A 25857-nucleotide genomic window follows, 5' to 3' on the forward strand; every position below is an offset into this window, starting at 1 on the left:
GAGCAGCCCTTCTGCAGCCCCGTATCCCACAGAACATACACAACGACGAGTGCTCTGCCTGCACTGCCTGTTCCTCGCTCCTGGGAAGGTTTTCTTTGGCTGCAGCTCTGCAAGGTGCACAAGGGTTCCAAAGTGCCAGATGTGTGTGGAATAGGAAACGTGCTGGCCAGGCTCCAGCCCGTGGGACCTGCAACACAGTGGCTCCCCAGGAAAATCTCTGGCTGCCAAGAGCCAGGAGTGATGTCAGCTCTGGAAGTGTGTCAGATTAAAAACCCTTGTACTTTGCTCCCTGTGAAGTATTAATCTCCCTGTACAGCCTGTGCTGTAACGGGTCCTGTCTGGCTCGGTGCAACTTTATTTGTTTTGGGTTAGAGGCACTGAGGGTTTTGTTTAGAGGTGCTGGAGGCTGTCAGCAGCTCTGCTTAAATGGCTTTGGCCTTAAGTTCTATCTGTGCTAAAGATGCCTGTCCTGCACTTGAAGGGAAGGTGTAAACCTTGCAATTGCCAGACAGTCAGAATGGTCTGGGGTAGGTTACAGAGCCAGTAGTGCCCTGGGACCCTGGGACTGGTGGGGTCCCACCCGGATTTGGGGTTCCTGTGGCAGTAGGTGAGGATCTGGGTTCGGCTGCAGGATGTCAGATGCCTGTGCCACTAGTAGCAGTATTTGGTCTTGGTGCTTCAAGAGTAGGAGAGGTTCTTCTACTGAGTCAGCTGACATAGTAGGTTCAGTGGGCAGGTGTTGGGGTGCGTGGAGCTGTCTGCTTGGATGTAGCCCTAAATGAATGTGGTGGCGTGCAGCCTGACAGTGCCTGGAGCTTGGCTTGATTTCTGCTGTGCCCTGCTCAGTCCTGAAGAAGTCCTTGCAGGTGCTTAAACCTTCTTGGCTTCCTCTTGCTCAGCTGGTTTGTTCAACAAGATGGTGCATCTCCCCCAGATGCTGCCCTTCTGTCTGTCCTTGGGACAGCCTGTTGGGATGGGGTCAGGGCTGTGGCTGTGATGAAGGGCTGCTGGATGGAAGTAAGGTTGTGGCCGTGGTGAGGAGGTGCTGTGACCAGCTAGGGAAAAGCTGTGCTGCCCAGCTGTTAAGGGTTTGTCTGGTGATATAATGGCAGAGCCGTGTTTGAAGCTGGGACATCTCCAAACGAAGCTACCAGTCTCCTGTTGAACAGTAACCTTTTATTTGCTTGTGCCATGTAACAGAGCTCAAGGACACGCTTACTGCTGATAGCCACAATTTCACCAGAACAAGCATCTCACTTGTGTAGGTCTTTCCTCCTTGCTTTGCGTGGTGAACCCCAGGGCAGGGAAATAACTGCACACAGAGGCCGGTGGTGTGTTGAGCTGGACTCAGACACGAAGTGCAAGCTCCCACCAGATTGACGGGCTTGGAGAACTGCGTCTCGTGATGTGAAAACACTGCTCCGAGGGCCCTGCCTCTGACCAAGTAATTGCATGTCAGGGATCTGTCAAACCTTGCTGTGTAGCTAGCTCACACTTCACCTGGTTATTTACAGTTTTGTAATCATGAAAGAAGGAGAACTGATTCTTTCCCCTTTGCTCAATAGTAAGTCAATTTCTGCCTCCATTTGGTGCAAAGGAAAGGAGATACAGGAGTTGTTTTTGGCTGTGCGTTGAGATGCGTGCATTGGGAAGGAGATGTTGGCTGCTTTAACATGGTTTGTAGCTGCCTGCGCTGGGTCTGGAATGAAGGCTGCTGCTGGCAGGGGCTGTGCCTTAAAGATTTTACAGCCTGTGTTTGTCTGCAAGGCCCTGCTTTGTGGGTGGGGTTTTTTGGTTTTTTTTTTGGTTGTTTCTTTGCTGTTCAAGAGGAGATGCTGCCTTTTTTTTCACTAGGCATGGGCAGCAAAAGTATATGGGTGGGTAGTGGGAGTGAGGAAGTGATGAAATAGATTGGGAGAAAAGGACTTTTTATCTTTTGGACTGTTTTTGTGTATAGTGTAGCGTAGGTGTTGGCAACATGGGAGAGAATAAAACACCTGGGGCCAGAGGAGAATGTGGTTTCATGGGAGCAAACCACTTACCTTGCTGCATCGAAGGCCCTCCGTTTCAGGGCATGTTAATATTTCAGTATGTTAATATTTCAGTATGTTTATGTTCCTGCAGAACTCTGTGTGTGTGTGCATATAGATGGATGCTGCATATACCTACGTGTTATGTGTGTATTAGCATATATATTCATAGTCCTGAACCATTACTGACTGCCCTGGGACAGCTCAGTGATTTGCTGGCCTTAGTGAGGTTTGGTGTGAGCTCTGCCTGTTGTCTGTGTCTGACCGGCCCCAGGTATCTCTGTTCTCTCCCAGTAAATCCCCTGTCTGCTTTTGGTCTCCTTTTCCCTACTTTATCTTCCAAAGAGTTATTTTGAAATGTTTTCAGTTGTGTTAGGCAATTTCTGAGTGTTGCTCTGCGTGCTGTGATGTAAAAGCCTGCTTTGAATGTGGAAGCTGTGTTGCCTTCCATAGGGGAATGCTGTACAGGGTTTCATGGCCTCAATTTGGAGATCCATGAGCTGAAAACTTGCGGTTCTGCCAGGCTTCAATGCTTGAAGCTGCATCCTGGAGTAGCCGAAGGCAATGAGCTTTCCAGCTCCGTAGCACAGGTCTGCAGCTGAACCACCTGCCCTGAGCTGAGACGTGAGAAGTCTTCCTGGCTCAGGAGCCTGCCTCTGTTCTGCTGCAGCTCTCCCTTGAAGTGGCTGTGCTTGCTGCATGAGGCAGGTGGTGTGTGGGGTGGCTTCCCTGCATTCGCTCATCCATTACCTCCAGTAGGCAAGAGGGCGAAGGTGAGCAGCAGGCTGCGTGGGGCTGTGTTTGAGCAGGGTTGTATCTATTTCTGTCACTGAACGATGAAGAATGGAGGTTGGAAAGAGTCAGCAGCTTCTCTAAGCACTCAACATTCCTGATTTCATTTGTCTTTGATCTCACTTTTACTCTCTTCTGATCCTTTTCCTTGAAAGCGTTTTTATCTCATTGTCAGGCTTGCTAATTTAGGGCGGTGTTTTGAACCAGACCTCCTCCTACATTTTCAGAGCCTGGAAGGTATGTTTTGTTTAATCAGGGAGTGCTTATACAGTTCTTTGAACATCAGAAGTGTAGTTGGAGCTTTTTCAATGCTACATCTGAGTCCTGGGCACTTGCTGCCCCAATCTGTGTGTGCCAAGGGCTTGTCCCTAAAAACCTGCAGTACTGGGGGCTGAAGAGGCTGGGTGGCTGAGGACAGCCTATGCTCACCTGTCAGAGCAGCCCGATGTCACAGGTTGTGAGCACACCAGGGCTTTTACTTGGCTTCTTGGTCTGGAAGCACTTATGGCGCTCCTGGGATGAAGGGCAGTGGTTTGAGCACTTGTGTATCTCTCAGCATTGCATGGAGGCTGCGCTGCTTGGCAGTGCTGTAGATGTGTACAAGTAGAAACATTGATACCCTGGAGGTTAGTTGCTGCTGTTACTGAGTGGGTTGTGCGGTACGAGCAGGTTTCCAGGAAAGGAGTGACTGCTGCTTTTTAAAGATCTTGTGCATGTGTGTGCTCACTGGGGTGAAGTGTTGAGGCAACCTCCTCCTGTCGTTATCCAGTGAGACTGCATTCACACAAGCAGCTCAGCACGTGCACCAAATCTTAGAAGCAGAGAAAGCACTGGTTTCTCATGGAGGATCCCTTGCTCGTGGTGAAACATGTGCCTTGGTGAGCATGTTCCTGGACTGTGTGTTCAGCTTCACATGTATTTCCTTCCAGTGACTGTTTATGCTCTCTTGATGCAGCACAGGGACTTGAGCTGGGTCTGCAGCCAGGCTCTGAGTTGTGTAAGTGCTTCTTTTTTCAGCTGGCAGCTTGGATCCTATTGGGTTTTGACTCTCGGGAGAAGATCTGGGCAATATTCAGGGGTAAAGAAATGCCATCACATATTAAAAAAAGAACACCACGTATTTCTTCTGCTGTGGTGCTGTCAGTTCGGACTGCAAGCAGGTTGGTTTTCAGAAGGCAGAAGCCTGAGAGGCTGATAATTGCTTCTTGCCAACCTGTGCTGGCGTAGGAAGCACTCCGCAGAGCTCTGCTCTATTCCTAGCTGCCAGCTGTCCCCGCATGCTGCGCCTCTCTGAGAGGAGGAGTATTTTCAGCAAAAAACCATTAAAATTGCAGCCTGAGGAAGGCAGAAAATAGGACAGAGATGCAGGCTGTCTTGCAGAGCAATGAGCAGGAGTGCCTGGCAAGAAACATGGGCCACCTGATGCTCAAGATGCGTTGATGTGACGCTGCCGGCAGTGCTGGTTCAGAGGAGGTAAGGGGTAAAGCATGAAGAAGGCTGGAGCCTCCTAATGAGTACCTGTCCCTGCGTGCTTAGTTGGGCACCAAATGAGCCCCAAGTGTGGGCAGGGCAAGGCCCTTCCTTACGGGACACCCGGAGTTTCCATCTCCCTGCACGTGTAATTTTGCGTGTCATTGCTCCTAATTGCTTGCTTAACTCGCACGCTTTTAAAAGGCAGCCCTTTTATCAGCAGTAGGTAGTAGCAGGTTTAATAGAGTGTTTGAATTCCTATAAAATTAATCTGTAGCCTTCTGCGATAGGAGACGGGCAGGGAGCCATGTGGTTCATATCCAGTGTTGATAAACTTGTTATAGAGGCAGGAAACATTTCTGATTGGAGCAGTGACAAAATAATTTGGAGCAGAGCCATAAAAAGAGTGGATGGTGATGGTTTGAGTGCAGCAGAGATTGAAATTGCTGGTGTGTGGAAGCAGCGCTGCCAGCTAACATTGACTTAGTGTCTCTGGAGGACTCTAACGGCAAATGCATTTTATTAATGGCAATATTCTTTTAGGAAATGCTGAGCCTTGTTTCAGAGGTGGAGCTCTCCTATGAGTACGTGGGTTTGGAAGTGGGCCAGCCCCAACCCAGCTCAGCTCAGCCAGCGGCCGCTCAGCGCTCTGCCTGCGGCTGCAGCACACAGCTGCCTGAGGGTTTGAGCTGGCTGAGCATGTGGGGCTGCCCCTCGGGCTGCCAGTTTGCAGTAGGAATACCCTTCCAAGGAGGCAGGGGGGAGGAAGTATTTGCTACTTATGGGCAGTTGTGGCAGGTGAAGGTGGGGTTGGGGCCCGTGCTGCATCGTCTTTGACTTGCAGTTGTTCTGTGCTTGAACCCAGGATGTGGATACAAGGCTGCTGCTGGGTGTGGTGGGGAGCAGCAGAGGTGGTGCAGGCTGTGCTTGCAGCCCAAGAGATGTATGATGGAGAAGTTAGTGCACAGGTGTCGTGGGAGGTGCTGGCAGTACTATGGGGCTGAATGTCGTGTCTTATCCCAAACCACATTTGTGTATAACCGGGATGTTATTAACCGAGCAGGGCAACCCCTGAAGAAATGCTGTCTTCTCTTTGCAGGGAGGCTGTTGGAAGGGGATTCTGTGGAGCTGAGCTGTAGTGCTGGTCCTGCAAAGGTGATATTGGAGCCAAACCAAGTCGTGGTTTTGGACTGTAACCTGGCCCCTGCTGAGCAGGTGATCAATATCACATGGAAGAGGAATGGGTTTCCACTAGTGGAGCAGGAACATCTGCACGTGCTTCCAAATGGATCGCTCTTCATCTCATCGCAGGCTATGGCAAAGGACAGTAAATACTCTGAGAGAGCTGATGCTGAGGGTAATTACTCCTGTGTGTCCCACAGCTCCCTAGGGGCTGTCACCAGTCAAACGGCTGCAGTCAGATTTTCAAGTAAGTGGGTCTTGTTTTTTCTTTTCTAATGACTATGAATTGAAATTCTATTAATGATGTGTATGTGGGATTTGGGACAGCCCACAGATAAGCTGTGGTGTCTCTCTTGACCCAATGGCATTCTCATGTGCAACACTCCCAGGTAAGTGCCGTGAGCCTTAAATTAAAACCAGGATCATACTTGCTCTCCAAAAATTGGTGTTTGCTTTTTTGGGGAAATCTGTACCTCAAAGCCATGCATCAGCACCATTTTTGTAGGAATGTGGGGTGGGGGGCGTTGGCTGTGGAGCTCTGGCAACCCCGGCAAAGGCTGTAGTAGATACAGTTAAGAAGCATTGCTCTGAACCTGAGCACTGCCTGGTGTGAGAGGAACTGTGATGGGAAGAGCTGGGAGAAAGTGTCCTTTGCATTCCCCATGCATCCATCAGTCCTGGATGGTGTGTGCAGAATGCACCTGCATTACTTGCATGGGAGCAGCTGGGAGAATCAGCCCTGTTTGGGGTGGGACAACATGCTTTGCTGTTCTCTGTGTTCCCTTCTTGACTGTGCTGAGCTCTGTGTCCCATCTGGGAATTTGCCATGAGTGAGCAGCATAGTTATGCTACTGAAAGAGTTATCACTGAGGGATGGTCAGGTGGGTGTGGGTGGCCACCTGAGGACAGAAAGTGCTGGAAACAGGCCAGGCTGTGCTCAGGTGGTCCCAGTTCCCCTTTGTCCCCGCTCTCCATCACTAGCTTAAATCAGAACAGCCTTCTAGGGGCATCTGCTGCTTTCCCTGTTTGCGATGTCTGGTGACGCTGATGGCTTTAGTGTGTCTGAGTGTGGTCTTGTGAAAATGATAGACTGTGAACATAGTTAAGATCTGATGAACCAAGGGAGGCCTTTGGGTCTTTCATCTACGCTGTGGGGTTCTGACAGACAGGATGTTGAATGTCTCCTCTTCAGATGTCCTTTGTTTGTGAAATCTTAGCTCTGACCTCAGCACAGCGAGTGGCGAAAAAGCAGGAGCTTAATGCAACTTATCTGCTGAGAGCCCAAGCTGGTAGCCACAGTGAGCAGGGGGGTGCCAAGGCTCCCTATGTGCTTGGTGGGGCCAAGGGAGGCACCAGGTCCTGGATGGGGCAGGTGCCCTGAATGTCAGTTTCCAAGCACGCTCTCCTAAAGCAGCACTGCTAATTTCAGGTATGGCGAGAAGACAATTAAGGCAAAGCAGTTTTATGGTGCTTGGATGTCGCTGAGCACATCCCAATTTGGAAGTATGTGTCCAGCCCCCTGCTGTCCAACTGCATTATGCACCAGGAGAGAGCAGTCTGCTTGTGGCTTCCCAGATAAGGGCATCTTTGTGTATCAGCGTGGCCTGAAATGCCCATAATGGAAACCTTTCTTCCCACAGAGACTGGGCTTTGGACTTGTGTTCCCAGGCAGCCTTCTGCCATCATCCCTTTGTGGGGTGTTCCCACAGGCAGAATTTACCCCATCTCAGCATGGTGCGGAGCTCAGAGCTCTGGGGCAGCACCAGACACTGAAGGCGGTGCTCACTGAGGCTGGGACAGACATCTGTCTGTGTGTCAAACAGTGTTGCTCCACTCCGTGTCGGGACCGATTGTGAGGCAAATGTCCCTCTATAATGGAGGAGATGAAAGAGAGCTCTTCAGGCTGTTTTTCATTTCAGTCTCAGAACAAGACTCTAAGATCTGAGCCACTGAATCTTTGTTCAAGAATAAAATTCTTTTGTATTCAGAAATGGCTACCAAAGCTATTTTAAGTATGAGAGTGCCAATAAATGATTCCTTGACCTACCAAACAAGAGAGGTTAGAAAATAATACAAACACAATAGCACTTCTCTCTAGTGCAGACCTATGTAAATGTTGACAAATGCAGCCAGACAGCACGCCGTGAGATGCAAGCCTGAAACACGTTCCCAGTCTTGGGAAATTAGGGCTGAGATGCTTGTGAACTTGCACAGAGCTGTGGTAAGTGAACGTGCAGATGATGCTGTACCACCTGTGCTACACAGAGACCACTGAGGATCTCACGAGGGTTCTTGCAAACTGGAGTCAAGGATTCTGCATACAGATATTGTCTGGGAGACTATCATGAGTCAGGCATCATGAGTCCTGGTGGTCTATTCAGCTCCTCCTCCCCCAGTCTCAGTCACCCTGAACTGGCACTGATTCCCTTTCCAGTGCGTCTCTTTGTGCTCCTGTTACGGATTTGGGTGTTTCATGAGTGAGAACAGTGAAAATGTCTCAAAAATGGGAGTCAGGCGTGGACTGCCTTTCCCTCCCTGTGGATTTTTGCAGAGGAGTGCTGTGGGTTCCTCCCAGAACCAAGGAATTGCAGGTGAACTTTCCAGCTCATTTCCTGACATGGATCCGTAGGCCTCCTTAACAGCCAGCTGCACAGGCAAGGTGCTGCTATGGCAAATGAATGCACCTGACATAACACTCATTTCTGAATGGAGAGCAGAGAGAGAATTATTAATGAAATGCATCTCTGGCTGTGTTTTGTTCCATGGGGTGGGCAGAGGCGCTTGCTGCATTAGCATTCAGCTGGTGCAAATGAGGATCGTACAGGCTCTTTTTTTTTCCTGCTGGTTGAATACAGCAGTCTGTCTGAAGTTGTCTACGGGTAGATGGAGTTATTCTTTGTGCTGACTGCCCTGGGCGCTGCTGATCAATACCAGGCAGATGAAAACCTGTTTAGCAGGTAGGTTATATCAACACTACCCTCAGCCTGCACTCCTGATACACCGCACAGGGGAGATCCTGTGCTGTGCTGTAGGGCTCTGTGCACCACACAGCACTGTGATGACAAGAACATTTAGCATTCATAACATCGAGTCATCTCCTGTGGTTTTTCATACTCGTTTCTTTGTTCATTCACCACTGCCTTGCCCCATACAGGCAAAGTATCATGAGGAAACTGTGGGACTGGAGCTGTGGGTTGTCTCAGCATCTGCTAAACTCAGTGCCAAGGCAGTTGCAGAGCAATTGGGACAAGCCCTGCCAGACTGCCCTCCTATCAGCACCAGTGCATTCAGGCACTTATTTTGCTTCTCTCTTGCTTTCTTAGTGCTTCTACGCAATTAGATACACCTTCTCAGTAGCCCCAGAAGCTGAGGGCAGCTCCAGCGTTGCTGCGCTCGCTCTCTGTCAGCCAGGTGAGTTGGGAGACTAGGAGTGGCTGATTGGTGCAGACAGATGGGACCCTGGTGAGGGCTGGAGTGACAGAGGCTGGGCAGTTTGCAGGCTGGCTGGCTAACAGGGCAGCAGTGTCCAAGGAAGCACTATGAAGGACTGAGTTGTAGGCTGCTGGAGGCGATTACTAAAGGAGTCACAGAAGTCCACATCTCTTGTCTGACAGGAGCTGCCAAAATGCATAAGCCTGCTGTTATGTGCATGGACATGAAAGGCTCTCTCTGCCCATGCTAGAGCGATGAAGATGGCCTCATAGGCAGCTCTCCTTCAGGAGTTTCTGAGAAGACATTCATGCATGTGCTGGGTGCCGCCCGTCCTCTTGAGTGCCTGGGACTTTGCTGGGTCACTGCTTGGATCACTGGGGACAGCCACAGCCAGCAGAGGGAGACCCGGGGAGCACAGCCTTGGTGGGACAAACAACAGCGCAGTGATGGGTGGGGGACAGCACACACGGATCTGCCACATGTGGAGGTGCCCAGATGCCTTGGCCCTAGCAGTGCCTTCCAGGGGAACCTAACACTGCAGTGCCCTCCATGCTTTCCCTTCCATTGTCACCTCTGTGTTGGCTCATGTTTTGCTGAATACATGTGTGACACAACAGCACCTTGGAGCTCATCCCAGTGTGCTGCTGGCTGAGACCTGCGTCACTGTTCACCACCTGCACACCATGGCTCATGGTACAAGCATGGTACAGCCTGTTTGGGCTGCTGGATTAGATTTGCAGGTTTCTCCAAGCCGTGCCTGCTCCTACATGGAAATACCAGGGGCGTTATTGTCATCGTGGGAAGGTGTAGCTTTCTACCTGTTAATAACTACATTGGTGAAGATTTGTTAAAGCTGTTAATTTAGCCTAAACATTTTGTGCGAGGGAGGTTCTAGAAAATTACAGTAATTGTAGCTGTCAGATGAAAACGTTTGCTGTGCCTGGAGGGAACAGGCCTGCGCCGTGTGGCTGCTGGCAGAGCTGCAGAGGTTTGGTGTTGCAGCTGGCAGTACAGGCTGCAGCAGGGAGAGGTGTACATGTGTGCATGGGCTCCTCTCCTGAGAGAGAGCTCTCTGTGCTGCACTGTCTCTGAAAGACAGGGATTTAGTTGTATTTTTAAGGATTTACTTTATGGATTTGATACTATTTATTCTGGGCACCAGGTGCATTACCAGGTCTCTCTGCTTCCCTCCAATTGGGCCGGAGAACTTCCAGCACATCAGTGCACAGGCTCTGGATCGCCTGTAGCTGTGCCTCTTGGATGTTCTTGGGTGTAGATAGGGAACCAGCGGCTCTGCAGAGGTAGGAGTGAGCCCTGTGAGGGTAAGCTGGGCAGCACAGGTCCTACATTGCCAACTGGCCTGCAGAATGAGCTCTGGCTCTGCCTCCTCTGCGCTGTGGAACCGTGGCAAATCACACCAATCACAGCAAATCCTGCAGTCTCCCTGCTGCCTCCCCGTCCCATTTAGCAGTTCACAGCAGTTTGTCTGGGCAGTATATATGATCTCACTGGGGGCTTTAGTCGCCCCCCCCATTTTAGAAGCACCTTGGGATAATTACAAAAGGCAGGCAGGGGATGTGCACGTGGAGACTTGGGGGGGGGCAAAGCACTGTGCGAGAGAGCTGTGAGCCTCTTTCAGAAGGCGGAATTCCTCGCATAGGCTGCATTTTCTGCCTTGGGTGTAGTATTGCTGCCTGGCAGCCTTTCCAAGCTCAGGGCCTCCTGTGCTGCTGGGAGGGGGGGAGGCCACAGCATTCCCTGCTCTGCCGGCACCCACAGGCTGGGAGCCTTGGCACACAGCTTGGCTCCAGCTGGGCTGAGCATGTGAGTGGGAAGGGAGCGGTGTGATGCACTCCCAAAGGCGCAGTGTGGTGCTTTGGCACGCTTCTGTAGTGCTCCTCCACCTCTTCACCTGCAGTCTGTCATTTTTTACTGAGTGGCCTTAAGGTGCTCAGGGAAACCAGCACAACATGGCTGGGAGTTGTTTTGTGGCATGGCATGGCTTTTAGCAGGCTTAGTGAGCTAAACCCTAGCTGAGGAGTTGAAAAGACCATTGAGTCGTATCTGTCTGCTTTGTTTCCCTTTTCACTCCTGGCGTTTTTCTTCCATGCCTCCTTGAAACCTGTTACTCTGCAGAATCGTAGAATCACAAGGTTGGAAATGACCTGCAAGATCATCTTCTGCAGCAAGTTTTTTTCCACAAGAACATTTATGGAAAGAGAATAGACCCTGCTTGAATACTCCTAGGATGAGCTTGCAGAACAGCTCTGAGCCCAGGCTGTGCCACTCTGTGGGTGCCAGGCATGTGCTGCCTCCTCCTCTCCACCCAGGCATCACTTGGATGACAGAAGAGGATCACAAAGAATGCCAGCATGCCATGGTCATGGCTCTGAGCTGGTGCAGGAGATGCTTGTGGAACAGCAGTGAAGTTGGCCAGGAAAGCTGTCTTTACCTGAATCTCACCAGTGCTGAGATCTGGTGTTCTTGCTCAGCCCTGCATCAAACAAACCTTTCCACTTTTCTTACCTTGGTTTGGTGTTGCTTTCTGTGCACAAAGGTCCTTGCTGTTCTGTCCTCCAGGCAGTGCATGACTTTGCAGGCTGCTCCTCTCAAAGCTTCCTGAGATAGTCTTCTTTCCCAGGATGTCCTCAGCAATCCCTATCCTGATGTCCTAATAGGATGTCCCTGTAACAGGGAACAGGATCCCGAACTTGGATGGCAGAGCTGCCCAGCTTCCCAGTCCCACCCTGAGAGCTATCTGGAGGAGACACCAGCAGACAAGTGAAGGTTTACTCCACGTGCTACAGCCACTGAGCTCTCAGCCCTTGCTAGCTCTCAGGATGCTGCGCTCCCTAATTAGGGTCACTGTTTAGTCACACTCCTCCACACTGTAATGAGAAATCTGTCATGGGTGCATTTCTTGGCTCTTTGCTTTTGAAGAGCCGTGCTGGAGCCCAGCACAGCAGGCATGGGGCTGGTTTGAGGTGTAGGGCAGGGTTTGGTTCTCAGCAGTGCATTTCAAGCTTGCAGACACAGGTCTGGCAGGGGATGGGGAAGGGGCAGCCAGTTGTCGTTTCTTTTGGGACAGGTTGCTGCTCTGGTGAGCCCAGGGACTCAAAAAGCACTGCTCCCTTTCGTACCCCTTTGGCCTTCATGGCAAAATGTGCAGGGGTGAGCCTGGCTTGCTGAACACCCTGCATCTCTTAGGAGAATGTATAAAATACACCTGCCTGCAGCCACGTGGGAGAGCAAAGAGTGAGCAGCTGCCTGCTGCAATTTATGGAGCCTTTTTGCTGCTGTTAGCAGTAGCATTGCTGTTTGTAGCCCATGGTTTGCACGTAAGTTTTCTCATCTCTGGAGGCTCATCTAAAGCTGCTGGAAAATTTGGGGCTCCATTGTATCAGCTTAGATTATGCCACTGAATGGAAGAAAAACAGGTGACCTGACTTGAAGCAGAGAGAACAGAGATGCTGACAGATTTCATCTTTTTAGAGGGGTTCCTGCATACCTTCGTGCCATTTCCAGGCATGTTGAGCCTTTGGAGACTGACAAAGTGCTTTCATTTACACTCATAGGATGAAAAGAGTACAACAGGAAAGAGCATTATGGATACAAGAAGGAGGTTGTTTTGATGGTGCCAACCTGAAAGTGCACTTGTGTTTGATGGATTTCCTTTTAAACTTTTGGGTTCAGCAAAATATATTAATGTGAGCTTAAAAGATCATGCAGTTCTTGGAAATTACTCTGCACTCAGGTGCTCTGCGGAGTATATTTGAAAATACTAAAACTGTTGCCTGAATTGGGGCCTTATATTAATTTATTTTTCAAACTTTTCCAGAAAGGGGTTTTTCATTATCATTCACTGAACTGAAGAACTCTACCTGGCATTCAGCTGGTGCGAGAATCCAGTCTGCAACTGCTGCAGAGAGCAACGAGTCGCTTTAAACATGCGATAACTATTTAAGTGAAACAGGATTCTAATGACAGTTGAGAATATGCTGAGGTTAAAATAGGGCACGTAAAAGCATTTTATTTTCAAAACGCACGTGTGTCCTCAAGCTAACACCACCATGAAGTATGTGCTGCTCCAGCATTGCCAGCCTGCGGGCAGAGTTTTGGTCACGAAGGATGACATCTGGCTCTGTTCTTCCTCTTACCTGTTCTTGATTTGGGCTATGAGTGTGCCACAAGGTAAAGGGGAACCCGTGCTTCCCTTCTTCTGTTTCTCATTCTGTGTGCGGTTCCCCAGTGGAGTAAATGAACAAAGGAAGCGATTTAGAAGAGCAACTGGCAAAACCAGCTAGTTGTCTGTCTTCTCTCACACTGTTGCCTTCAAGGATAAAATGAGGTGAGAAGCAAATTTGCAGGTTGAAACATTTCAGTTGCTATTCTTGGACTGCTGGGGGCTTGTAGGGGATGGCAAAGGGAGGAATTGCACTTCAGGCTCATTTACAGCCAACTTGTCCTCCATACCAGGTCTGCGTTTCTGAGCAGAAACTCAAGTTCCTAACTTGCCTTGCCTTCTTCTTTTCCCAGGCTTGGCACGCTTCTTCCAACAGCCGGAGTCGCAGACAGTGGAAGAAAATGGCATGGCTCGGTTTGAGTGCCGCATCGAAGGCTTACCTTCCCCTGTCATCACGTGGGAGAAGGATCACGTAGCTGTTCCAGAAGAACCCAGGTGATGTCCTGATTGTTTATCCATTTATTTAAAGGAAAAGAAAAAAATCCCAAACCTGATCACTTAAAATGTGAAAGTCTTTCATAAAAAGCTAGCATGAGGAGAGAAATGGTCTGAATCAGTTTTCCACCTGAAAACAAAGTGCTGAAAGAGCAGCACTTGTTGGAGGGACCCGTGCGAATGAGCTGATAAAACACAAAGACAAAGGAAGACTTTCCCCAAACATCATCCAACGAACTGAAAAAAAAAAAAAGCCAAAACCAAACAGCCCAAAATAGCAATAAGAACAAAATCATTCCCTTTTTTGTTACCTCTTCTTCCTGAGCCTTTGCCAGAATGGACCAAGTGCTCTGTAATAGTCTTGTAGTCTGTAATAGTTGGTAGAAATGAAATTGGGTAGAAATTGGCTAATGAGCAAAGTAATTAAATGAGACCTGTGCCTCAATTCTCTGGTGGTCTGGAAGGTCTGCACGCAAGGATGCACAATTTCAGCATGGTTTTTATCAGCCACTTACTCCTCATCTAGAGAGTTCAAGGGAAATAAACAAGCATGCTGACGAGCAGAGTGCCTAAATGCGAACGGAGAAACTCGAGATGGTCCAGGTTCTTGCAGCACAGATCCTGCACCCTGTAAAAGCCCACGTGTGTGTGGAGCAGAGCACGGAAGCAGGGGCTGCCTGGGGCAGTCCTGTGCAAAGCTCAGTAGATGGAAACCTTCTGGGGCATTGGATCGTGGCTTGAGGAGCGTTTCCCCGACTGGCTGTGGGGGATGGTGCTGGGGCTGAGTGTACCTGACAGAACCCAGATATCATTTCTCTTTCGTTTCAGTACTGACTTTAAAGCCAGTCATTTTCTTCACTGTTCTCTCACCCAGATTCGTCTTGGTGTTAATGATTTCTCTGGAGCTCTGTGTGTGCTCAGTAACCTGGGTGATCTTTCCACTTATTTTACTCCTACATATGGGGTTATCTAGTTCAACACCCCACATTTTGGTTTTAGGGCGAAAGGTAGAGTCCTGCAGCATGAAAGTTGCTTTTAGTAATGAAAGACACTTACAGGCAAGGGAAGGGAATAAATCATAAGCTGGGTAAGAGCTGATCTGTAGACATCATCCCTGCATGGGATCAGTGATCATGTTGTCCTTTAGTTTGCAAAAACATTTCTGTTCTGAAGAAGGAGCTGTTTCTCCCAAGAAGATTAAGCCAGGAGTGGGGGAGAAGATGGAAAAGAAAGGGGGATGTAAGATCTAGAAATAATTTTTCAACAAAAAATGGTTTCTGTTACTTGAGTCTGAAGAGTGGCATCTAAGGGTTCTAGGGTTCATACAAAGCTATTGCTTTGTAAGGAGACAAAAATTAATTATTAAAAAAGCAAAGGAAAAAAAGCAAAACAAAACAAAAGAAGGGATGGCAGAGGGAAGTGTGCCGTAGATAGGGCAATGGCTTTTTAATGAGACAGCTGGATGGATGTTCTGAAATTACTTGCTCGGAGATTGCTTTCAACACAGGCAGCCTGAAAATTGTTTTCCTTGTAAAAACCAGAGCGTAATCTCTAGCTGCAGATCTTGCTTTTTAAATCGTGTTTTAGCTAATATGCTTCTTCAGAAGGATTTGCTTTCTTGTTGTCTCGTTGTTGCTGGATTTAATATAACCGGCTTTTGAAGGAATTAAGCGAATTCCAGGAAACGCTGGCTGCCAACCAGACCTCTGTTATCCTCACCCCACGGTGCCGAACGACCAGGCCTGGGGACAGCCTCTGCTTCTGGGACTCCCTCCTGTGCACACATCTGATGAGCCTGTGAAAGTGCAGTCCTTTGGGTAGGCAGCATCAGGGGGATGGCTTCGTATTCTGACACAGCGCCGTTAGATGTACGCACACATCGGCTTTGGGGCTGGAGATGCAGCCTTGCAGACAATGCTCTTACACTGGTGCTTATGGTTTCTTTTATGACAGATAGAACAATCACAGGAAACTGATAAAACTGATCATAGCTTTTTTTTTTTTACCTCTTTTTTTTCTTCTTCTTCTCATGTCACTCTTGCACATAGGCTCCACTGTGGTGTCACCCTGAATGTGTTGAAGGCTGAGCTTAAAAAATCCTTAAGCACTTCTTCACTTCTTGGGCTGTTTAGGGACGTTTTCAAAACACCTTTCCCACCCTGCTGAAGTTCAGGACAGAATCCAATTTCTGCAAAGGAATAAGACAGAATTATTTTGCAATTCTGGCTCTGAAGTACTTTTTAAAAAAGAAAAGTCTTAAATCTGCATCAGCTGCTGAGGGGCGGCTTGCAGGATCTCACTGGACTGTAGTTGCTTTGGGATGCAGCTACAGCTTTTGGCATCATCTCTTCTCTGTTTCTGTCTGGCTGAGTTTCACACCAGGCTCCAAATTGCTGATTGTTTTCTGTACAGCCAAAATGAACACTTGCTAAGAAATGGAGATCTTTAGTCTGCACGTAAGCATGTATCTCAGATCACATGATCTGCAGTCAGTATCTGGCAGCAGTGTAGTAGGGAGAGGTAAGAAAGGGAAGTGGGCTGTTAATGCTAGAATATTCTTTGCTCTACAGCTGTAGGATCAGAAGGAGCTTGAAGAAGCTTTGTAAACTTGTAGAACAGCTTGAAGGCACTTCTGGACACTTCATGTTTCACATTTTCATTAATTACCTGGATGGTGGGGCAGAGCTCACCCTCAGCAAGTTCCAGGTGTTAGAAAGCAGACAGAAGCGGCTGATACTTGTAGGGCTGCCTGACAGGGGCAGGCTGGAGAAATGGGTTCTCGGGAACCTAAGAGGCTTCAATACAGGGAAGTGTCCCCTCCTGTGCACCAGGACAGGCTGGGGAATGAGTGTCTGGCAGGGATCTCATCCATGTGTGTGAATAACTTACATGAGGAGGAAAGACTGAGGAGCAAGTGGAAGAGGCAAGAGGGCACAATCTGTAATTTGGGAAATTCTATTTAAATGTGAGATAAAAATTCTTCTCTGTGAGGGTGGCCAAGCATGGGCATCCTCTGAGATGTTCAGAACCTTCCTGACCTTGACCCTGAGCAGCCTGGCCTACCAGAGCCTTACCCCAGAGGGAGAAGGCTGTAGAAGAGAAGGCTATAGATGGTTTTCCAGAGGTCCTCCCAGCCTCCATGATTCAGAATTGGAGTCTCCTTCATGTGGCTGTGAGTTGCTTTGCGTAGTGCTTGAAATATGTTGATATTAATTACAGACTCAAAGAGCAGATGCACGACAAAAATAAATACTATCGCAGTGGGAAGCTTTCCCTCCAGTGCTGAGAGGATGCAAATATTTGTCTTCTTCCTTTTGTGTCCTAATGAGGCATCCTTATAAGGGTTTTCAGGGTACCACGACTCCTCCTAGGGACTGTGGAACTTGATCCTGAGAGAAGTATCTTGGAAACAGTGCAAGCATGGCTTGAGGCTTCAGGGGTCTGGGGCAGTTGCCCTTGCTAATATGGGAAGCTTCAGCAAGTCTGTATTCTTAAATCAGGCTGTAGGATGGTGCATGTAGTGATGGGAGAAGCTCTGTTAGGTTGTGCAGAAGACAAAGAAGTGAAGAGCTCAGACTGTGGCAGCTGAGGTCCAGGCTGGGCTCTAGGTTTGCAGTGGGGATGTTAATCTCTGGAACAGACTGCTTTGGGCAGGGATGGCATTTCCATTGCTGGAGGTTTAAGGCCTTGCAGGATTGGGTGAGCTGCTCTTGGTGGCCACGTCTTGAACTTGGGGTGGATCATCTCCTTAGGTCCTTTTGATTCCATGCTCCTGGCCTATCAGGGCTACTTTCAGGAATCTTTGTGGATGAAAGGGCTGGCATTCATGACTATAACTTGTCTTTGTGCTACTGCTGTAGAATAGCTGCTGTCTCTCCCCTTAGCAATTGCCTTTGAGTGTGTCCTCTTCATAATGAAGACTGATAACCTAGAGCTGCCTGTCAAAGCTCGGCAGCTCTGTTTATAGAGGTTTGCAATTAAAAATGGATCTCATATATAATTAAAAAAGGATCACGTAGGCTTTGCGCCTTGCATTCAAGAATAAAGAGGCTGCCATCTAGGAATCCAGGCAGAAAAGGGAGATGCTGACAACCAGCTCCTACTTTTATGCTAATTGCTAATCATCTGCTTTGTTCAGTATAATGCAGCAAGGATTGTGTTCATGTTGCGAGCCATGTAGCCACTGCACTCCTTGGAGGTGTTCCCCAGTAGAACCCTATGGGCAAATAAGGGATGCTGAATGCCTGGGTGTAAGTTTGCCAGCTCATGAAAGCCAGGAGCTCTTGTGAGAACAAAAGTAATCAACACAACCCGGGAATGGCATGGTTTCAGGCAGCTGCTCACTGCAGGAGCATTGTCCTGGCTGCTTTGGGCCACGAAGGTGCATCTGTGTGTGACTTGGTCCATTTGTGTACCTGAGGTGCGGCAGGAAAAAGATTCTATACAGTGTTTTTTTCTTCTGGCTACCAACCTTTTGTGAAAGGTTAGTGGCAGACTCTGTGTGCAAAGGCACTGGTACACTTAGATATCTACATGTCTGTAGGCAGGAATGTGTGTACATTATTTTCTGCTGTGCATTTGATTTACATCAGGAAAGCCCTAGTCTCCCAGAAGCTGATCTATCTTGTGAAGGCCCCAGAACCATGGGTGGGTCGGTAGCTGCTGCTGTTTAAGAACCACTCATTCTTTCAGCCACTGGGATGCCTCAGTTCCACTCTGCTGTGGTTACCAGGACCTGCAAGTGATACCTCTGAAGGAGAAAAGGCAGAGATAAAAGGGCTTTGAGCTGATGAATAGCTCAGGCAAGGCATATCCTGTCTAATGTTCTTCCTTTTGTTCACTCAGGTTTATAACTCTTCCAAACGGTGTGCTCCAGATTGTTGATGTGCAGGAGAGTGATGCAGGGGTGTACCACTGCGTGGCCAGCAATGCTGCTCGCAAGCGCTACAGCAACGCTGCAGTCCTCAGTGTCCTGAAAGGTAAGGTGTAAGGTGCTGGCAGGGACAGGTTGGTCTGGCTGTGTGATCTTTAAGGTCCCTTCCAACCCAGGTCATTCTGTGATGATCCTGTGTGCATGCTGGGAAATTGTGCATGATGGCAAGGTAGAAGATGAGCGAAGGATGACATGTGTAGAGGAAGATGCACAATCTAGCAAAAGAAACAGTCAGAGGATGGAATAGTTAGCAGGGCTGTGTCTATCCCAGATTGCATAATGAGCTGCTCCAGAGGAGCAGCACGTTGACAGCCAACAAGCACTGTGTCCATGTGGCTGGCTCACTGCCGAGCTGTGGGGAGGCTCTGGAGATCTCTGTGCCATTTGGGCACACCCTCATCTGGGATTTCTGCCGGCGGTGCAGACTGAGCAGGGCTTTGCATGTGAGCTGTCCTTTGCCCCCCTGTCTGGGCCTCAGCCTCTGTGTGCATTTTTCTCTGTAAACCAGGAGCATGGTGGGCAAGTCTGGGCAAGGGAAGGGAGCTGAGAGCCTCAGTGCTGTGAGTCTCCAGACCCCGCATACTTCCCGGTGTTGTGTAAGCCTCATCCTGCTAGTGGGTGAGATCACCAGGTCTGGCTGAGCTGTCCTGCTCTCTGGATGGTGTCCCTCGGCCATGTCGGTCTGCTCGCGCTGAATCCTGTTTGTTTACATGGCAGATTTCACCTTGAAAACTCTGAAATGCTTCCCAGCTCCTTTTGTCTTTGTTTAGGGATTTTTTGCTTGGCATTCTGCTACCAGTGTATTTTCACAGAGATGGCTTTGCTGTTCATCCATCAGCAGGGAGTGTAATTAACTGTGGAGCCTGAGAATACACCTCTGATCAATGGATTGTGTCATGGAGGTAATCTGTATGGAATCTGCAGAGAATTCATGAGCAGCTGAATGCTCTGTATCTAATTGTCAGCCCTTGCCAGCTTAATGAAGCTCAGAGGCAAGGAGAACGCTTGCTATGGGCAGTTCCACATTCCAGAGACCGCTCTGCCATTGGGTCTGGTTTGATATCGATAAGTAATATTGATCAAGCTACGAAGGTGAATATGCTGTCCTTGGCATCGTAACTTGTTCAGCATAATTGCATCTTGTATTCTGCAATGTTTAATCTGCTTTGCAAATGGAGGCAAGGGAAGAGGTTAAATGGGAAGCGTTCCTTCTGGAGCAGCAGCCGGCTGAGCAGATTTCTGCCTGGAGTTCTCGCCCAAATCTCGCTTCTGCAGCACTGCACCACCCGCTGGCTGCAAAAACAAATATGCGAGGTTGAGTTTTTCACCAGATTGAGCTGATAGTGATGAAAAACATGCCTGTTAAATCTCTGGGGATTTTTATAATTGGGGAAAAGTATCTCTGAGACAGATGGGAAACTGTAGTGACCTGTGCAGGCCACAAGCTCCTCCAGCAGTGACTGGCATGGCATTGATCCTTTTGAGTTTCAGCATGTCTCCATCAGAGGCGTGTTTCTGGGTGCCTGAGTGCCTTGAGGAGTTTTTTACTCTCTGTTCAGAAGTAGCTGGTAGTAGTTGGAGTGAACTGTAAGGCAGAAATCCTTTGGCTGGAGGAGATTGGAGAAGAGATGTGAGAGAATGAAAAGAAAATAAGTAAAGCTCAAGGTACAGCCATTTAGTATTGCTTGAGTTGCTTGTTCAGGCATTTCAGAGGCCAAACTATTCCATGTCCGCTGGCAGGAACAATGAGACAGTGCCATGTGGTGATGACTGAGTGTGAGTGCTCCAGGTGGACTTCAGGGCTGTGCTGGTTGTAATGCAAACACTTCCACTGGCACTGGGTAGGCAGGTCTCAGGCCTGGGAGCTCCTGCTCATGCCTCTACTTCTGCCAGGCGTTGCGGGGCTGAGCTGTCTGTATGTAGCAAAGGAATCTGTTTCCCTGTAGGTCTTCTGCCCAGTTCTTTCTGTCCCTCCCCATCCCCGTTGTTGGGTGATGGATGGGAGTTGTTCCATCTCCTTTACTAAAGGCCTTTTCACAGGAGAGACAGCAGTTAGCACAACCCCTTTCTACTCTGCTAAAACCCTACTAAAACACTTCCCAAAGTGTGATTTCTCTCGGTCGTGTGCCTTCCCCATCACATGCTGAAGGCTGCACTGTGTGTCAGTGGCTGTGCAGAGGCACAGCAGAGTGCGGCAGGCTGCGAGCTCTGCAGATGTTTGGGCTGTGCAGACTTCATGGTACAAATTTCCAGACGTTCCCTGGAGAATTGGTGTTGTGAGCAGCCGGAGAGCAGGCCTCTGTCATTCAGCCCAGAAACAGAGCCTGCTGTAGGAATAGGAGCAGAGGGATAACTCGGATTTTCCCCCTGAATCTCTGCTGCTCCCAGCAGATGAAGCACCGAGCCCATCTGGCAGTGCCATTCCTTTACCATTCGGGTGCTTTTATCTCAAGGAAGGATAACAGAAAAGTTTGGGCATCATCATGTGTGATCTCAGCAGGTCGCTTTGCCTGTTGCTCCACTTCTCCCCTCCATGCTGTGCACAGTGCTGGCTCTTTGTGCTGTTTCTTTGCCCCACATCTGTTGTGGTATGGCCTACATGCCTGCAGAAAGGTAAACATCCTAGCAGCTTCAGATCATAACAGAGCTCTGGGCTGAGAAAAGTACAGGAGCTTAAAACAAAGCTATCTGTTTTGAGATCTTGACCCCACAACTCCATCCTGGAGATTTCAGTGTTTATATCTGCAGTGAGAGATCAGTCACTGCAGCAGAATGAACAAAGCATGGTCCTGCAAGACAGGGCTCTTGGCGTCTCCGCTTTCTGACCGTGTGCCACAGACGAGAATATGCTCCTTAACTCTTAATCTGCACTTCCAGAGACAGAAATAACAGCAATAGGCTTGAAGCTGCTCTCTTAAAATAATGTGTCAATGTGGGCACGTGGTGCTGGAGATCTGCCTGCTCAGGTGAGTTACAGATCCTGTGCACAAGCACAGGAGGATGCTGATGTGTTACCTGGTGGGATATGTTTTTTTCCTTGTGTCCTTGTGCACCCTATTCTTGATTTGTGCATGTAGAGTAACCACAGCTGCAATGTCAGATCACACTTCATGCTGATACTTGGGTAAGAATCTTTGTCCCAGACCTGGCTGGCTAGAATCAGAATGCCCAAGCAGCCTTGCTGGGACACTGACAAGACGTCAGTGCAGCAGTGTTGCCACAGTGGTCTCACAGCCATGCCCATGTGATCCTGTGCCTGCACTGGAATAAACACAGGAATGGGGAGTACAGATCTGCATGTGTAGATGCAGCAGGGCTAGGGGTTGCAGTGAGCAGCCCCCGAGGAGCCTTCCAACAGATGAGCTCGTCCTCCCTGAGCTGGGATTTAGTACTATGTTATTAGAGATGACACCACGAGATTGCCGTTGGCAGAACATCATTTACGTTGACAGTTGTAGCAGCTTACTGCAGCAGTGTCCCAGGAAATGTATTTTTCAGTCAAGCATTTCTATGAAATACGATAACAGGGACAGAGCTTGGAGGCAGCTGTGAAACACCTTTGCATTTTGTGTTCTTTTGGTGTTCCTATTGCGGTGGCTTATTTGTGGGTGTTAAGGGAGAGCCAGGCTCCGGGTGCTGGGACCTGGTTGGCTTCTGCCCCAAAGGCTGTAGAAGAACACAGCTAGAGGATTGGGCCAGCTTTGGGGCTCATTGGGAAGGTGGTGATGAAGTGAGCAGCACTCGCAGTTGGCCACCACCTCGCAGAAACAGACGTGCTGTTACCACAAGTGGGTTTTCAGTCGCTGCATGTGTGAATGACGTGCAGGATGCTGGGCTGGCTCTCAGCCTGAGCCCTGCCGACACGCGCTGTGCTCCCCTCGCAGCTTGGGATGTGGGTGCCGTGCAACGTGGGGCAGGGGGAGCGTGGGGAGAGCAAACACTGTGAGTTGTTGATTCAGCCAACAAGTGAAGAGCTTCTCCTCTGTAGATGGGGGGGGATCCCAGCTTCAGTCTGCAACTGCTGTGTCTGTGTTCCTTGTCTCTTCCACTGAGCATTGTCCTCTGCCACTGTTCCTATGTAGCATCCTGGTTTTCTTCCTCCTCTGGCTCTTAAGCAGGGATTTGCTCTGCACTTGACATCCCAAATTCTAACCCATGAAGACTCTGTTTGCACACATTTCCCAGCTCAGGTTTCTGGAGGTAGCTGAAGCTGTTCACATGTCAGAGCTGCTGGATTGTGAAAAATGCTTTTGATTCTTCCTTTGCAGTAGAAGATGCTAAACCAACCATAGTAAGTATAAATTTAGGGGATGGCAGATGAAGGAGAAGATGTACGCTCTTCTAGCTTAATAAATGAATCTGTAAACTGAAAGTGACCTTCTGCCTAAAATGAACTGCAAACTCTTCATTCTGTCTCCCTTTACTGAGCCTCACAATGCCGATGACTTCGAGCAGACATGGAGCAGGACTGAGACCACAGATTTTTGGTGAAACTTGTGAAGATTAGTGCAGACACTTAGCAGACACCCACCCAAACACCCAGCTCTTTCCTTGACTGGGGTCAGTTTGGGGCCAGCACACATCACAGCATGCAGATCGCCGAGAGAGAACTTCCCGTAGCTCGAGCATCAGCAGCCTGTTCCCGGGAGCCAGAGGGGGAATTTCAGATCAGCTGTCTGTGAAGTTCTGCAGGGCTGTGATATGCTGTGCTTCTGACAGCTCCAGCAGCCCACGGTGACAGAGGGTTTGATAGAAAACTCAGAGCCCTCACCTCCTATTAAGCAGAACAGCTAAACCTGGGGTTGGCACCAAAGTGAGTGGCAACAGAGGTGTCAAGGATAATCGAGCAGGACTAGAGATGTGAGGCAGGGAATAGGTGAGCTGTTTCCAGGTCCTGAGGGCAAACTGGTCTCCCCCACACATAGCAGTTTTTGGGGTTGGCTCGGCTCCTGTGTTACAGGCAGCTCTGCCTCCCGAGATCGCAGCTGGCTGGATTTGGGAGTGGTTTGCAGTCCTCCTTGTTCTCCACCTGCAGCTCTTAATAGTCCACATGCACTGCACTTCTGAGGCTTTTTGAAATAAGAGCTGGTGTTTGGTAAGGCTCTGGCTGAAGCAGTGTTTAAGCTGCAGACTGCAGCCAGCTGTCCTCTGGGAGTCTTTTGGTGCCGGTGGATCCCTGTGGGACATCACAGCAGCACTACAGGACTGCACTTGGCCTCTCCTGGGGCGTGTAAAGCAGCTGTACCTGCCTGCTGAGCCTGGGAGGCAGCTAAGAATAGAGATAATAATTAGGTCAGCAGCTTGCAAAGGGCTGTGGGACAGCAAGGTGGATATGGTTGGGTTCCTGATGGCACTTGTTAATTATTAATTGCCTGTGTTACTGCAGAGCCTTGGCCGTTAGTGGTGCCCTGCAGTGCTTACAGAATCCTAACAGCTCGAGTGAGGATGCTGTTGCTGCCAGTGTCCAGAGACACAGCAAAGCTTGTGGTCCCATTTCTTTGGATGTGGGACAGATCTAAGGCCTTGTCTCAGCGAGAGATGCTCTTGCCCAACTCTGTGTACAGTGCAGATGAGGAGCAGTGCTGCGTGAATTGTGGAGGAGAATGAAGAGCAGAAGAGAGGGAGGGGATTGGGGCAGGTGGTGTTACTGAGCTCTCTGTCTTCAGGCACTGCCTGAGACAGATTGGGAATCGCTACAGCACTCCAGCAAGTGTCCAACTGAAGCCATTTGACACAAAATATGGATATCACTAATGATCTTTTCCTGTAGAAAGCCAGCTTTCCTTCCAGACTTTTCTTAGAAAAACAGATTTGCATTGTCCTGAGTTAATGCAGATGCAGCCATCTGCTTTTAGCTCTTCCTTCCAAGTTGGCAGTCGGCATTTGCTGCCAGACTGTGTTATTGTAGGATCCCAGTGTGTTGTGTGTTTGAAGCATAGCTTGTAGGAAGCATTCTGCATACCTGGCATCAGGAGAACACACCACAAGGTAATTTCTCTTTTCAAAGCCATGCACGATGGTAACATGAGTGCCCATGGCTGGCAGCAGGAGTGGGACAAAGCACAAGCCTTGGTGACAAAGAAAGCAGGCTGTGTCCTTCTGCACAGCCTGGGGCCTCCAGCCTGTTCCCTCTCTGCTGTAGCTAGAGGTACAGATTACATGAATTGCAAATAGATCCAATGTTGCAAGTAGATCTGAATTGCAAATAGATCTGATGAAATAGGTGTCAGTCCCTGTGAAATGTCAGCCTCTGAGCAAAGGCAGGAAGTTAGCAGAGTGAAATGGCTCCGGGCGCTGACACAAGTTGGGCTGACTGAGAAAGGAGGCGTTCCAGGGCTTGTGAATGTGTGAATGAGCCAGAAAGCCTTCTGTTGACCGTGTCTGTATCTCTTTTCTGCAGGAAAGGCAGCAGAATATCTTTGCCTACCTTACAGCTTGTTTTTCTGGGAAGTTTCACCTGCAGCATCCTGGAAATTGGATATGTTGTCCTGGAGAATCCCTCTGGGAAAGTGTTGGCTGGTGTCAGAGACTGTGACGAGTCCACCCCGTGCTCTGCCACAGGTGTTCTCCCCTGTGCTCAGTGCAGGGCTGACCCCTCCGACCCAGGAGTGATGTTGCCTGCAGCTCTGGCTAGGCAGGTGCAGACAAGCAAGTTTTTTTGCCTGCACGCTAGCCTGAAGGCAGAGCCAAAATGTGGAGACAGGCTGCTTTGCTAGCACAGAGCAGTCATCAGCTAACTAACCATACTTGTGAGGATCTCTGTTAGGTGGTGAAAGCAGCTACAGGACAGCCTTTGTGTCCTGTGCTCCGCTCTGAAGCCCCTCTGTCACACTTAAATTACACACAGAGCTGGTATAATCAGTTATGATGGTTAAAGAAATGTGGGAATGTTCCCGCTGAATCCCAGAGGCTGGCAGGCTTGGGGCCCCAGCGTTGTTTGGGTTAAGCTGTCTGGGTTGTGGGGTGGGTTAAGGCAGGGAGCTGGGCTGGGGGCTGCTCTGCCTTCTGCCAAGGGCTTCAGACATCCCTAGACAGTGCTGCTGCTTTCCTTTCTTCGGCAGTCCTCTCGTCTGACCTGGGGGTTAAATCCTGATGCGCACTGAGGGACTTTCTGACAAGGAGTTTTACGTGAAGATCTATGGAAAGGTGCCAGGACTGGTTAAAAGCTTATTAAATGATAGTTTTTATCTGCAGTGCTGACATTATCAGTGACACTTGAACAGTTGCGTTTGTTGCCTTCTGCCTCTCAGAGCTCTGTGCAGCATATCTTCAGGCTTCTGCAAATGCAGACGCACGGCCCAGCTCCCCGGCCCTCAGCTAACTGGGGCCTCCCGCAGGAA

At 49.3% G+C, this 25857-nt stretch overlaps 1 protein-coding gene across 2 annotated transcripts in view; it reads left to right on the top strand.

The window, feature by feature from the left end:
- The window catches only part of IGDCC4 (immunoglobulin superfamily DCC subclass member 4), a 79231-nt gene that overhangs the window by 20361 nt on the left and 33013 nt on the right, over window positions 1-25857 (top strand). For both annotated transcript variants that reach the window (XM_052671721.1, XM_052671722.1), the window contains exons 2-4: window positions 5392-5721; window positions 13443-13584; window positions 18430-18563. In XM_052671721.1, coding sequence (XP_052527681.1) covers window positions 5392-5721; window positions 13443-13584; window positions 18430-18563 — 606 coding nt within the window. The remainder of the gene's footprint in view (window positions 1-5391; window positions 5722-13442; window positions 13585-18429; window positions 18564-25857) is intronic.

Source organism: Tympanuchus pallidicinctus, unplaced genomic scaffold (genome assembly GCF_026119805.1).
Source record: "Tympanuchus pallidicinctus isolate F22 unplaced genomic scaffold, pur_lepc_1.0 scaffold12, whole genome shotgun sequence".
NCBI classification, from domain to species: domain Eukaryota; kingdom Metazoa; phylum Chordata; class Aves; order Galliformes; family Phasianidae; genus Tympanuchus; species Tympanuchus pallidicinctus.